At 45.4% G+C, this 15607-nt stretch overlaps 1 protein-coding gene across 1 annotated transcript in view; it reads left to right on the top strand.

The window, feature by feature from the left end:
- C8B (complement C8 beta chain) overlaps positions 1-8364 on the top strand; it is a 40141-nt gene extending 31777 nt beyond the window's left edge. The window contains exons 10-12 of the mRNA XM_045857238.1: positions 2264-2417; positions 4090-4158; positions 7467-8364. Of these exons, the coding sequence (XP_045713194.1) occupies positions 2264-2417; positions 4090-4158; positions 7467-7618 (375 nt within the window). The 3' untranslated portion in view covers positions 7619-8364. The remainder of the gene's footprint in view (positions 1-2263; positions 2418-4089; positions 4159-7466) is intronic.
- Positions 8365-15607: the final 7243 nt, after the last annotated feature.

Here is a 15607-nt window from a genome sequence, read left to right on the forward strand (position 1 = left end):
TCAAGTTCTTTCCCACTACTGTGTGGCTTTGGTCAATCTATTTAACTTTTCTGTACCTTAGCCTTTTCATCTGTAAAATGGGAATACAGAAGACTGCTTGATTCATAAGACTGTTGTGGAGATTAAGTTAAATAATGTATGTAAAGTGTTTAGTTCAGCACCTAATACATACTAGTTATGGCAATAAGTATTTGTTATTATTTAAAGTGTCAAACATCAGGGTCCCTTATAGAGAATTGCATGGTCTTAGATAGCACCCATCATGTCTTTGCAGAAATGTGATAAATAAAATTTTTATAAGACAGGTGTGCTGAGGACCCAATAATCAATGTGATTGGTTAGGGCTGTGTACTTAGAGAAGCGATGAGAAGAAAAAAGAAGGGAAGGAAGGAGGGAGAGAGGCAGGAAGGAAGGGAGCAGAAAAGAGAGACAGGAAAAGAGGACGGGCAAACCAAAGAATAGACAGATGAGTCACATTAGTTTAAAAAGGAAGCTGTGAAGTTTTGAGTTTCTGCTCAGAATTCCGCCATAATCTGCAAAATTTGGAGAACCCTGGGATAGAGGTTAGAAATAGAAATATTAAAGCCATTTTTATCAGTAATCACCATGAACTAGTAGGAACAACAAATGCTATTTTAGGAGTTATCTGACTTTGTTCAAGTTATTTCTCCTCACCTGAAAACAGGGCTAATGAAGGCTACCTTATGAAAGTGAAATGGGGCCATATTTGTGAACCACCAGCACAGCTCCTGGCACACAGTGTGCATGGAAGGGTTATTCCAGTTCTGCCGCTGACTTGTTCTCTCTCCTGGAGCAACTCTGGCAGTGCTGGTAGGACAATGCCTGGGTGGTTAAAGGCAGCCTTTCAGGCTACTCTATAGGGAAAGCTGATTGTTGGAAGAGCTCATCTTTGGTGTATAGCAAACCTACCCCCTTGCCTCCCGATCCTCTGTGCCCCCCCTCTGTGTGGGCCAGCAGGCTGGAAGCTTCTGCAAACAGCCTCTGGATCAATTCATTGACCACAAAACAGTGAGACAATGGGACCACCAAGGGGCCTTGCTCTGCGCACTGGGGCGAAGGTCAGCATCAGATGCATTAAGAAATGGAAGCAATTTTCTTCTCACTGGAGGCTTCTATTAGGCCTGATTGCCTGTATTTAGACAGACCCTAAAGTCTCCAAGGCTGCATTAGGGCAGAATCACTAACAAAACCTGGAAAGGAACATGGCCTTGGAGCTGAAACTGGAGCCAAGAGAATGAACATTTTTAACTACCTTTTGGGGCTTTGCCTCTGGTTTTTCCTGACCTCCACACACCGCCAGTTCCATTGGTGGCTTCCAGTTCTCAAACACTGCCCTGCTCTCTGAGCAACCAACATCACTCCTACTTCTGTGGTTCTGCTGTCCATACCCTCTCCTCCATGCCTGCTGCTACTGCCCTGATGATAAGGTCTTCAATCCCCCTCCAATGTATCTATCCACTTTATCAATGTATCTATCCACTTTATCAGTGGTCCCCACTGCACTCAAGGCTGGATGCTAGAGACAGAGCTGAGGAGTTGTGGACCTGATCTTCAGGAGTTTACCATCTAACTGGAGAAGAAAGAAGAGAGGGGGTGGAGGGGGAGAGAGAGAGAGAGAGAGATATTTCAACACAGAAAATGTAACCACCACAAGGGAGCAACAAGAGTTTGCATCAGAGGAGCAGTATAGAGTGTTCTGAGCATTTCCTGGTGGCAAGGTGTTCTGTGAGCTTTGGAGCTCAGGACAGGCTTTTTGATAGTGGCTCTTGCACAATGTGAATGCTTTTGATAGATTTGGAGGGGAGTGATGCTAGGATGAGGTTCCTTTAAGACTTTCAAAGAGCCGTTTGAAAATCACTGCCTCCCTCACCTCAGACAGGTTAACCACCTGCTCCACTCTATCCATTACAAGTTTCCACTGTTACCTGTCATCACTGTGCTGTAAGTATCCACTAGCATATTAGTCTCTATCTCTAGATTCTGAGTTACTTGCAAGTGGGGATTTTATTTTATTCCCTACTTGTGCTGAATTCCTGGCACTAAGGAAGTATTCAGTAAGTACTGGTTGACTTGAACTTGAATGAGCTTATCTACATGCTGTGGCATTTATCCAGTTCCATATGAATCCACTTTTGGTCTCCATGCATGCACTAACCCTTTGCCCATTCCTGCAGAGCCTTGCTTTACGCTTCTATTGAATGAATGTTTTCTGTTGACATAAATGCCTTGCCTCCCTTCCCAGGCAGAGCCTCTGTATGAACTGGTGACCTCCACAGACTTTGCCTACTCCAGCACAGTGAAGCAGAACATGAAGCGGGCCTTGGAGGAGTTCCAGAGAGAAGTCAGCTCCTGCATCTGTGCTCCCTGCCACGGGAATGGAGTCCCTGTCCTAAAAGGTACCACTTCCGGGCAGCTGGTGTCCCCTATGGAAGCCTTCATTTGGAGGGGCTGATTCTGGGGCCAGAACAGGTTATTAAAACCACCTACCCTCCCGAGTAGCTCAAGGAGAGTTTCTAGGTCCATCCCTGGTCCTCTGCCTCAGGCCCCGGGTCCGTCATGAAGTTCTTTTCATTATCTCAAAGGGGAAAAAGGGCCCCATGGTCATTTGGAGCCACTTAAAGCTGAGCTTCCTCAACCTAACTCAGTATTCGAACTACAGGCATGCCTCAGAGAGAGTGTATTGTAGGTTTGGTTACAAACCACCATAATAAAATGGGTATCATATGTAGTAAAGCAAGTCTTAATCTTTTTGCTGGTGGAGTCTTGCCTTCCATCTGCAAAAAAACACAACACCTGTGAAGGGTAATAAAGGGAAGCACAATAAAATGAGGTATGCTGTGCCTGCAACCTTCAGAACTCAGGAAATCTGGTCAAAGAAGGGGCCCTAGGCTGAGCAGAGGAAACCCTTTGTGCATTTCCTGACCAAGACATGGTGAACAGATTGGGGTACTGGAGCGCTTCAGAAAGGATGGGCCACTAGAATTTGATTCCTAACTCTGAGGGTCACACTGGGGTCACTGCTGTGAGCGGGACAAACTTAGAAGATGCTGGGGCCTGGGGTCGTATGCTCTTTTATGATGGGCTAGCAAAACTCTGAGAAAGGGCCCAGTCCAGCCTGATGACAAAATGGGACAACTAGAGCAACTGCTTCCAGGACATCCCAGCTCAGGGAACCAGTTGTAGTGGGCAGGATGAACCGTGTGGATGGAGCAAGCTAGGCAGAGGGGATATGGAAAAGACCTGTTCTCATGGGGAAAGATCCCAGCTACCCAGCTGAGATTGAGGATGTGTGTGTCTAACTCATTGGACAAGATGGATGTGAGCAAAGCAGACATAGTGAGAGCATAAGGCTGGGAAGCTCTGCCTTCAGGACAAGGACACCTAAGTGAGGCTCAGTTTAGCAGGAAGGAATGCAGCTCAGCAGCTCAAGGGTTTGATCTAGGGTTGCTGAAATCTTCCTTGCCTTGTGTGACATTGAGACCTAGAACCTGAGACCCACCTGAGGTGTTCACTGGAGGAGGGGAAGAATATGAAGATAGGGGCTGGGATGCTCGCAGGGCCTGATTTATGGAGAACGGTCCTGTGAAGACATTCAGACTGATCCAGATGAGAGAAGCTCCAGGCTGACATGTTACAGAATAACATAAGGAGTAACTGGCCAAAGGGAGGATGAAACATCTCAGGGTAGTAAGTTCCCCATCACTAGAGGTGATCAAGCAGAGGCTAGGTAATTACTTGTGGTGAAAACAACCATTGGCCTCACTGATCACAAATGTACCTTCTGACTCTGAACTCATAAGACTAGGTCAAATTTCTGCTAATGAGTAGTATTCCTCAACAACTCCACATAATTCTCCATGATGGCAATAAATGTGTTCTTTTATGAGCAAAGGGCCATCAAGAAAGGAGTAGGTATTCTTGGCACTGAACCATCTTATTTCAAACCATTCAGCTGGATGTTTGCCCTCTTTTAACCTAATGGAAAAGCAATGATGTAGAGAAATGAACTCCAAAAGTTCTTTGTGCCACATGGTTATAGTTCACATTCTCTCTGTGTTGTCTTTCCAGAATCACGCTGTGAATGCATCTGTCCTAATGGATTTCAAGGCCAAGGCTGTGAGATCACCTTACGGAAAAGTAAGGAATCTTTGAGAGTTGGTAGGAAAAGGGAGATCCGGGGAAGTTCAGAGAATAATTCAAAAGAGCAAGCACAAAGTGGGGGTGTCTGGTGGGGAGCTGGAAACTATGAAACTTGAGATCCATCCTGGCTCTGTTACAGAACACAACAAGGGGGGCCTGGGACGATATACTATTATTGAAAGAAGGCCCCGGGTCCGTTATGTCCACCGCCAGAGGAAAGACGTCTCTCAATGCCAGAGATTCGTGAAAAGGAAAGGAAATGTTTATTTAATGCTATACTAACTTAAAGTAGTGACCTAATGTCTTTATCAAAAATCCTAACGTCCCTAAAAACACCCACAAACACACACAGTCCTTCCTTCTTTCCCCCTTTGCCCAATCCAGAGTACCGTATCTCAGGAAAGGAAATAGAAGTCCATGGCTCAGGCAGTCCTCTGGTTCTTAGTTAGTCCTCCATCTCAACTGGGAGACCTCCCTGGGTTCCTGGCACCCTCTGCTGAGTCACCAGGATCTCTGCTAAAACCAGGTGGTAGATCCCCCTTCTAAAGCTGTGGGGGTCCCCACTCTGGCACAGGCACATGGTCCTCTCTCCCAGGGCCACGGGAGTCCCCACTCTGCCAGGCCACGTGGTTCTCTCTCTCAGGGCTGCGGGAGTCTCCACTCTGTCAAGGCCACGTGGTTCTCCTCCTCAGGGCTGTGGGAAGGGAGAGTCCCCACTCTGCCAAAGCCGCGTGGTTCCCCCTCAATGGCTGCCATGTCTGGGTTTAAATTCCCTGCGCCAATCTTCTTCTGCAGCCCCATTTCCAACTCCCCCTACACTTGGGCACACTTGCCCTCAATCTGCTGTCTTCTCCAGCTTTTCTGGTCACCATTGTGGGTCTGGGCAGGTGTCACCCCATGTCATGGAGCCAATCTTCTCCCAGCTCCCACGCAGGCAGGCGCTGTAACTCAGGAGACCTGCCCCCCAGTCACATCTTGGTGGGGAGATCCCTTTCCATCCCCCTGGCCTTGAGCATGGCCATAGCTATTTAGCATATCTAAGTGACCAGCCAAAGGCTATAGGTATGCTAAATGACCATGCCATGGATTAGCTGCAAAGCTGCCCTGCATGTTTTTGCTCTGTGTGCCCCTTCCCCCAACTCACACCTGTGGGGGAAGGGTTGAAGACACCTTAAAATCTCCTGGACACCTTGAGTTCTGGACCCCATTTCAAATGCCCATTTGGGGTCCCCCCTCTTGGCTGCACCCTGTAACAGCTCGAGGTTGTATGTTTTGTTATTTTCCAACTGAGAGTGCTCCATGTGATAGGCTGATGAATGGCATTTTCAAGTCATCTCTTTGGATCATTCTGGAACGCTTATCTTTTTTTCCTTTTTAAATTTAGTAAACTTCTATTCACTCCTCAAAATCCAGTGCAGATGTCTCTTGTTCTATAAAAAGTCTTCTAGCTCCTCCCCCTTCCCAGGTAGATTAGTTAATTCCTCCTTTGGACTCTGTGAATAGGGAGGATGATGTTCAGTGTGTCTCTGTGTCCCCATGTCCCAGCACAGCTGCTGTTCAGTGATATGTGTTGACGTAACAAACGAAAGACTATAAACTCTCATTAAGTTCCCTCCCAGCTCTCAAATTCTTTGGCCAATTTATTATCTGAGAGTTCTCAACCTGCTATTCCTCCTTCCCTTTGTTTTCCTTCCTATGACTTTTGGTGATGCCATTAAAACAGGAAATGGCACATCAAATTGAAGCAATAAACATTTATCAGGCACTTGACTGTGTGCCAGGCACCTTGCTGAGTGCTTGAACTCAACTGGGTTCAAATTCCACATTTATCATTTAATAACTGTGACCTTGGGCAACTTACTTCACCTCTTTGTGCCTCAGTTTCCTCATCTGTAAAATAGATGTTAGAAACTCAGATCTTGTAGAGTTGTCTTGATTTTCTCATCAGGCATATAAAGCACCTAGAATGATGCTGACCAAGTTGTAAGAGCCAGATAGATATTGGTTAGCTTGTTTTAGAGCTAAATAAGTATGAAATCCTTTTGTATTTTACATATATTAATTTTACATCCATTTTATATATTTTGTATTTTATATATATTAAATGTATATTTTACACATATTAAATCCTTTAATCCTCACAACCTCATAAAGTGGATACTATTGATATCCCCATTTTAAAGATGAAGAAACTGAGGTTTAATGGGCCATGAACTAACTTGCTCAATGGTCACACAGTTAGTAAGTACATGTGGGAACCCAGGTTCACATCCAGTGGGTCTAACTCTATTCTCTTTGATCTTGACTCCTGCCTGCCTATACTATTCCCTTCCCCAGCAACAAGCTCAAGGTTGCCTTCACTCCCTTTCCTCCCACACTTCAACCAGGTCCCACACAGTAATCTGCCAGGGAACATGCAATTGGATTTCCACTGGTTGGAAAAGACCTTGGAAAACTCCTACTCTAGACTTCTCATTTTACAAGTGGGCAGACCCAGAGATATGAAGTAGTGTACCCAGAATTACACTGTGAATTAGAGGCCTAGCCAGAAACATGATATATCATGGTGGATATAGTTGATTATTTGCCAATCTCATCAACAAAAAATTCCCAGAGGAAAGGCAGATGTAAGGGAAGAGAAACCACAGTGTTATTATATCATTTAACACACACAAGGCTCACAACAGAAAACACAGCTCCTATTCTACACATTGAGAAGTAAACTACCTAGCATCCTATAGCCAAAATGTGTCTAAGCTGGAAACCATTCATTCAACAAACATTCACTAAGGGCCTCCTATGTGACAGCTTAGGTGCTGGGATTCCATGGTGAGCAAGTCAGATATAGATCCTGTCATCCTGGAGACTCCTCTTTAGAAGGAAAGGCCAACATTACTTGAGTTATGCCAAAAATATATTTAAAGTTTGAATTGTAACTGCTGCAAAATGCTCTGAGAGCTTCAAATATGAAGAATTGATAGGGAGTTAAGGGTCAGGGAAAGTGTCCCTGTAGGAATAACACTTACATTGGGCTCTGAAGGGTGAATGCTCTGAAGGGTGAATGGGACTGACTTGATAAATGGAGGAGGGAAGAATATACTGGGCAGTGGAACAGCATGTGCAAAGGCCCTGTGGTAGAAGGGAGCATGGTAAAAACAATGGCCTGAAAGAAGAACAGTTGACTGGAGGAGGAAGATCAGAGATTCAGACTCCTAGAGCCTTTTGGATTATATGTTCCACACCACCTATAGGGCACCACAGTGTAATCAGGGTTAATTAATGTTCCTTGACCTTCTTTCTTATAGATGTAACCATTGATGGGCAATGGAATTGCTGGTCAAATTGGTCTCCATGCTCTGGAGGACAGAAAACAAGACAGAGGCAGTGCAACAATCCACCTCCTCAAAATGGGGGCAGCCCCTGCCCGGGCCCCGCTTCAGAAACACTCACCTGTTAAAGAAGGGAGAGCATCTAGCGCTGACAGTGACATGGGCTGCACACAGTGAGGGTTTGCACCCTAGGGTCTCAGGCAGCTCACCCCACACTAGCTCCCCACTGAGGCCAGCCCAGGACTGAAGGGCCATGCCAGTCAGGATGTTTAAAATAAAGATTTGTAAAATGAACATTGATTGGAACACATAGTGAGCTAAGCAATAATTTTAGGTTCCTTAAAGGCTTAATCATTTTATTAATTCTCACTGGGCTCATTTTCTTTTACTCATATGTACCACCCAGCCAGGAACTGTGCTGAGAGTTAGTCACTTTGAAGTCCTACTGTCTAGCAGTGACTGGCGCAGAGTAGGTATCCAGTAATGAATCAATGAATAAATATTCTGTTGCTCCTCCATTGAGGAGTACACTGTCTCAGTCAATCACAATGGCAGTTAATATTTACTGAATGATTACTTTGGACCAACCACAGTGCTTAATTCATCAGTAGGTTAATTCATTCCATCCTAATGACAACCTTATACAGTGGGTGCGATATATCAGCTCTATCAAACAGGTGGGGGACTGAGGCTTAGAACAGTTAAGTGACTTGTCCAGGGATACACAGTCAAGAAGTGGCAGAGCTGGGCTGCAAACCCGCGGACTTGGGTTCAGGGTTTTAAACTCGTAATTATGATGTTTCCTTTCTTTCAATAAATTTGGGCATTTGATTAACAAAGAATATTTTATGAAATAAAACCTAGGAGAAAGTGCCGTGTGTGTATGTGTTTGTGTGTGGGATTGACAAGTCTTCACCCATGCATCCTGAGGGCAGTGGATTCTGGTTCCTCAGCTCTCTTGGGTGCTGAGCACTGGAAGGGTTGGTTGTGTATGTTGCAAGCAGGAGTTCTGGGGCAGAGCTGAATTATTGTGATGTGAGTGGGTACCCAGAGAAGATCCTGAGTTAGAGATAAGAGCCAGAGAAACTGATCACTGAATGAGAGACAGTTAAGAAAATAACAGGAAAATAAAGGAGAGGTTGTGTTGGCTGAAAGAGGAAACATGTCAAGAAGTTCAAGTTGATGGCTGAGGGGCAATGTGCAATGTAAACCTTCCCCTACCTCTGTACATTTTACTTCACTCAGTCATGCTTTTGCACAAATCCTATTTGGGGGAGGGAGGTACTTGAAGAGGAGAATAAGGAGGCAGTTGATCTTCGGGTTACTAAAAGACAATATTTTTACTATTTAGATTGAGTCAAGTGATCATGTAATCTTTATTGCTGTTATTCTATGATATTAAAATATCCCTTAATATTTTTGTTTGTCTCTTGGGTACTTTCAGTCTGAATTCATAACTTAATGTGAATCTGCTGAAACCAAATTGGTAGAAAAAACAAGTTAATGGAATGTGAATTGATTCATCCTATTCATTTTCAACCAGGTTTTTCTGGGTTTTGTGTTTGTTTTTTTTTTCCCACATCATCTGCTTTGAGTTTGCTGTTGGGCTCAGTCCTGTGGCTTAAGGCCTTAACATGTCTATGACACCAAAGCATGGGGCACTACCACCCCCATTCTGGGCCAACCACCCATCTGGAATTGAACAACCCCCAGAGGCAGTCAGTATTGTACTGCCCAGGGTTTGCTGGAGCAAGCATGTTGATTTTTTCCTGCATCCCCCTGTCCCCTGCAATTGAGCTGACAGGTCTGACCCTTTTTTGACTTAATATTATTTCTTTGCTGTCTGCTGTTATTTCAGCAGGCTAATCCAATAATGTTTTCTCTCTTTCATTATACCAGGGCTATATAATTTTCTTGAGTTATAATTTATCTTCTTTTAAGATTCTCCAGAGATGGGGAAGAGTGGCTCCGTCTTTGGTGAATGGGAGGCTCCTACAAAGCCGACACCAGCACATCACGTGGAAGCCAGCGCTGCCAAATTAAATTCTGAATCTCAATCACAGCCACTGCTTCTGATGGGAAATTTGAGTTGATTATGGAGATGACAGCCCAGGTTCACATTTATTGCATTTAACAGAAATTGTTTATCCTATTAAATATGGTCTTCAAGGAGAGACAATTGAATTGCAGAGCACCGGTGAATACCCAGGTGACACCCAGGCACTGCTAAACTGTGTAATAATTATATTCTTATTTGTGGGCTGAACTTCCCCTTGTGGCTCTTTTTGCAAACAAATGCATTTAGGAGGAAGCTCGAACATAATGTAAGAATTAAACAAAATAAATGCAAACTGTGCTTTTGGAAAGCCTTGGCAACTGCAGTTTGCACCAGTGTGCCTGTGTAGGAGCTGCGGTATCTGTGGGGCACAGTCTAGGCAGTGGCTTGGCAGTGGTCCTGGAAGCTTGAACACAGCACAGGATACCTGGATGTGGGAGGGTTTTGTATCTAAAAGCATGCATCTCTGAAATGCTGGTAGCTCTGCCTTGTGCTTGATTGGGTGGGGGGCAGGGTAGAAGGTGTTCTGTGTCTATGCTTCCTCCCTGTATGACCTTGGCTAATAACATAACTTCTGTGGGAATAATAATTATTATAATTATTATGATAATAGCTGCCAATTACAGAGTGCCTTTCAGTTTATGAAGTCTTTCAGCCTACATTATCTCATTTAATCTTTATCTGAATTTGATGGGGTAGATGTTAATGCAGTCACCAGATGACATGTGAAGAAAGCTTCAGAGGGAAGCTGATCCTTATAATGAATGAACTGACTATGGACATGAAGGTGGGATGGTGGAGGGATGTGCAGGGAGACCAGAAGAAGGAGCACCTGCTGCTAGACAGTCCAGAGGAAAATGCCATCTTTGTTCTAAAGAAGAGGACTCTGGCCTGCTCCCAGGTGTTTTAAAAAAAAACAACACAGGAGGAGAGTGTGCCTGGAGCAGTAAGCCCTTAGGACACCGCCCAGGTCTCCCTGGGGACTTTTGTGATTAGCATCTTGATGGAGAAATGTTTTGTTTCACAGATTGAAGATGTCCTGTGACAGTATGTATATTTGCCAATGTGTTTAGGCTTTGCAGACATTGTATTTTAATTTACTCATTTATCATCTCTGATCCCTCCTCAAACATAATGTCTGTGAAGGCACGATAGTGTCTACCTGCCGCACTCACGTATGCCCAGCACCCACTACAGTTCCTGGGATGATGAGGCAACAATGAAGAGCTGCTGCATGAATTAATGAACTAATAGGAAAAGATGTGAGTGGAGCCGAGGAAAAAGCCTTCCTAGGACAGTGAGAAACTTGGGCATTGGTGGCACATGGTGGTGGCATCATGAAGTATGAGGTACAGATGACTGATACAGGGACAGCCCACACAGCAGTGGCCAGGGGAAGCACCTTCAGCCAGCTTCATGGGCACACTGCAAACAAAAAGTTGAATAAGAGAGGCAGAAAGCTGATGGCAGATAGGGGCTGTTAATGCTTGTTCAGGGGTGTTGGAACACCCACTCAGGACCATCAGAAATTTTCTGGGAAACTTCACAGAGAAAGAGAACAGAAAAACCTGCAATCATGGCGCTGGAGCAAACCCAAGAAGCACGTTTACAGGTAGATAAAGAAAACAAAGCTTAACAAGGTTAAGAGGTCTGCTCTGTATGTGGCAGAGGCAGGAAATGATTTAAGACTCACTCTGAACATTGTCTTCCAACATGTTGCCTCCACTTTCATGTTCTCATCACAGATTCAGTGTAAACCTAGAATGCCCACCTAAAACCTAACAACAACGCATTGGAATGGAGCACTTGAGGTCTTTGAGATTCCCTGCTTATTAAATATGAAATCAGTTTTCCACGTGGTATGTTCCTCCCTGAGTTGTCTCTCTTAAGTGTTTGGCCAGATCCCAATACTGAGGTACTCAAGAACCCAGAGGCGGGCTTACATAGATACCTTGGGGACAGCACAGCCTCTCAGGCAGAACTGCCATCACAGAGTCTGCATAGCGAGTGAAGTGCTTAGACGTGGGTGCTCAGGTGCCAGACTCCTGCATTTGCAACATGGCCTGGCTCTGTGACTCACTAGCTCTGTGGTCTTATGCACATTATGTACCCATATGTGCCTCTGGTTCCTCATAGGTAAGCTGGAATGGTGACAGTAGCATACTGCTCTGGGAGCATTATGTGAACTGCTACACGCAGGAGAGCGCCTGGGACAAAGCCGGCCCACCACAGTCAGCTATATCATTGGCATCATTGTTTCTATGGACTCTCAAAACATCAACAAGGGCTATGCTTGATTTGTTTGACTTTTTATAGTCATTTAAAACTGCTTTAAAGACATTTCAGTGTGAAACCTACTACAATACAAGAGAACAAGAAAGACATGAAACAGCGTAATACCTAGGAGATGTCTTAATAAAGGACATAGAGAGCTTTTATATCCCAAGCTCTGGGTTATTAAGGGAAAATGTAACAGCATAATAACTAATATTTGCAGAGGGCATTAATAGTTACAAAGAACTTTCACATACCTAATCCAGCTTAATCCTCTCAATGCCTGCAAGAGGAAGGACTTCTTATCTGCCTCTGACACGTGACAAGAGACTAAGCGATTTGCCCCAGACGACAGAGCTAGAAAGAGTCAGGACTGCCTGAGTGAGAACGGATGCTGCACTGTGCCCCTCTTCCCACAACAGCAGAAGCATATCTGGCTCATTGTACAGCCAGTGCCTGCTGGACAGCCCACTGGCATAGAAGAGACAGAGAAAGGCCCCTGGTGTGGCATTTAGTAGAGGAGAAGCAGAGCCATTTTGAGGGCTTTGGGGCACATGGACAAAGGTGCAAGGCCCGGTGCTACCACTTCCTAGCTGAGTGTCCTTGAAAAGTCATATGTCTTCTCTGTGCCTCAGTGTCCTCTTCAGAAAATGTAGCCAATGCTCTCAATGGCCCATGTGTAAGAACTGAATGACATAACATATGCACAGGGATTGTTATCACCCCAAAGGGCCTGGCACATGGTGGGTGCTCAACTGCCTTCCTGTTCTTGGGTGCTGAACAACCAACCCTGCCTAATGTCTGACTTTTTTTTTAAACCCTGCCTAGCATCATAAGATTGCATTTTACAGAAAGAAATAGGGATTGTGTTTGCTGTGGGCAACTGTTGGAGGATTGTCAAAGGCAGTCAAGTGGCTGGTCTGACATTCACCTCTGTGCAGGAGGCTGATCCAGGGCCTGGGTGCTCCCTTATCAGTGGCCGCGTCCACCAGTTATCTCACGTCTACACCTTGCAACCCCAGGTGTTCCTTCATCCATCACTGACCATTGTCTGGTATCCACTCCTCCATCCCCCACCACCTCCTGCTGGACGGGCCTCCTGGTTAATAAGCCAGTTTGTTCATATCCTGAAAACTATCTGATTCCGGCCCCTTTTATCCCAAACACCATCCATCCATCAACTTGCTCCATGAGCTTGGTTAGGAAAATGGGAATGAGGAAGGGAGACAAATAATAGATAAAACTTCATAGCTGCTATCACTAAAGAAATAGAATGGATAAATAGATCCGTCAGACATGTATCATGCCACTGGACAGCAAAGTCCATTTGTTAGAAATAGATTAGGACAGAAGGATTTATCTCACATTTGAAGCTGTTAATATGGAAGGAAAACATATTTTCCTTTATCTCTCCCAGGGAAGGGGGCAGGGGGAACCCCAAGGCCATGAATGAGGAATTTTTAACTCATTTTGATGGACTTTCCTTCACTAAGGTGGAAAAGGCAGGCTCGCTCTCACATGTGTGCAGCTGCAAGGAATGACGTGGACTCTCCCCTGATGCACTGGGAAGGCTACAGGGTCCAGGAGTCCTGTGAAAACATCTCCCATGGGCTTCTCTCTCACAAACTCTGGCACACCATCTGCCAAGCCTGTTTCAGAGCCTCTCTCTCCAGCACAGGGGGACCAGAGAGAGAACAGTATCCAACAGACTTTTACTGGGAAGCTCCAAACACTATGGTAGGGGCTGGGGCTCCAAAAGTAAAAGTGAGACCTCATTCAGCCTGCCAGAAGTCACAGGGTTGGGGGACAGACAACTCGGCCACAGTGATAGAGGATATAAAATGCTGGAATACAGAGCCGTGTGAGGGGTATCACCTGAGGAAGGGTGGGAGAATGGAAGAGGTCCATGCTGGCTTTATGGGTAAATGGACAGGAAAAGGGAGGAGCTGGCAACTGGGGATGCTTCCCTGTAGCATGTGCAACAGCCTGGAGGGAACAAAATGCCTAACCTATTTAGGGAACTAAATTGGAAAGAGTTCATTCATTCAACAAATATTTATTGGAATCCTATCAAAGCCAAATACTATTCTAGGTAATGGGGGTCTAGCCACGAAAAAAAAATGCATATTAATGGCAGAGGCATACCAAGGTGGAGAGGAAATAAACAAAACTATAATCTCAGGTAGTGATAAGTGCCATACAAGAAAAGTAAGTGAGGGTCAAGTCTTTGGAGGGTTAATATTTGAGCAGAGACTTGAATGAAATAAAGGAGTGAGTCTTGGGTGAGCTCATTTAGGGGATGAGCATTTCAGACAGAGGGGACAGCAAGTGCAAAGGTCCTGAGGCATGGGAGAACTCAGCACGTGTGAGGAACAGGCCAAACACTTGAGTGGTTGGAGCAGCATGACTGAGGGAAGAGTCAATGGAAGGAAATGAAGCCAGAGAGAGTCAAGGACTAGTAATTACAAGGCTTTGTATGTCATATTAGGGATGACAGATTTTTAGTACATTGGCTCAGAGTCTGAAATGGGGGGTGAAGATGGAGCTGTACATTGTGTCAGGTCAGAGAGAACCCTGTGACTTCAGTTCAAAATGCACGGGCTTTGTAACAATGACTGTGGGGTGTTGAACCACCGGGACACCTGAGGTGAACAGGGGAATGACTGGAAAGTGTCTGTGTGTGTAAATCTGCCCAGGACCAAGCAGCAGATGCCCTCAGTGACCAAACCCAACGTCCAGACTCAGCTGTCCCAGCCTGAGAATGGCCAGGGCCCATTCCAGGAGCTGCGCAGTGACTGCCCCCAACCCTCCTCCTCATGTTTCCCCCTTCTGTGACTTTATACATGTTATTCCCTCTGTACCTTCCTGCTTCTCTTTCACCTTCCTCTGCTTGTCTACCTCCTGCTCATTTCCTCATCTCCTCTGGCCCTCCTCTCCTCCTCCAGGCTGCCTTCCCTGCCCCCACAGCTCCTGGGCTTTCCACTGGTAGAAAACCCTCCTGCCATTGTTCACAAGCCTCCCCCGACCTAGCATTCTTCCAGGGCCACGGACCATGTCTGATTCATTTCTGTGCCTCCAGCACCCAGCACGGGGCCTGGCACAGGAGCTCACCCACTCCCAAGTGAAGGGGGAGCAGCCTCCATTGTCCTCATGGAAAACAAGGGCCCTTTGCTAATCTGTACTGCAGCCCCTGCACTGTGCTTTTGGAAACCCACCCTTTCTCTCTGTCCATTTTCTTCACCCTAAAGGCACATAGTTCAGAAGAGATTCATTGAGTGATGAACGCTTTAGATCTTCCTCTATCTCAAAGGGGGGAAAAAAGAGGAAAAGGCATCTCTTTATTGCTTTTCATTCTATCATTAATTTACTTTTCAAAAGGTGCCTTGTCAAGCCGAAGATTATATCTTTAAAGCATGTTTTTACATCCACTACCTATAAAACCTTAGATTATAGGTCTCCTGAAAGGACCTCAGGGAGAACACATCTGAAGAGTGTTTTGCCTTTTGCTTGGAGAGAGCTGGGCATTCTCGAAGAGGGAAAGGCGCAGGTCCAGTGAAGGGCTGCTGCTTCTGAAACTGCCACTCCTGCTGTATTTTAATTTCCAAAACTGCTGGGAGATGCAGCATCTTCAGAGGAGGGAGAGAGGTACTGGCCTTAGTTTTCTGACTCAGGTGACAGATTAGGTAGCCTTGACTCACAAGTGATCCAGGCAATGGCTTAATCCCAAAGTTCTCATCTGCCACCTAAATTCCTGCACTTACCTCCTAAGGGGCTTCCTTGCCTCTGG

This window comes from Phyllostomus hastatus, unplaced genomic scaffold, assembly GCF_019186645.2.
Source record: "Phyllostomus hastatus isolate PE091 unplaced genomic scaffold, TTU_PhHast_1.1 phas_contig_147, whole genome shotgun sequence".
Taxonomy (NCBI): domain Eukaryota; kingdom Metazoa; phylum Chordata; class Mammalia; order Chiroptera; family Phyllostomidae; genus Phyllostomus; species Phyllostomus hastatus.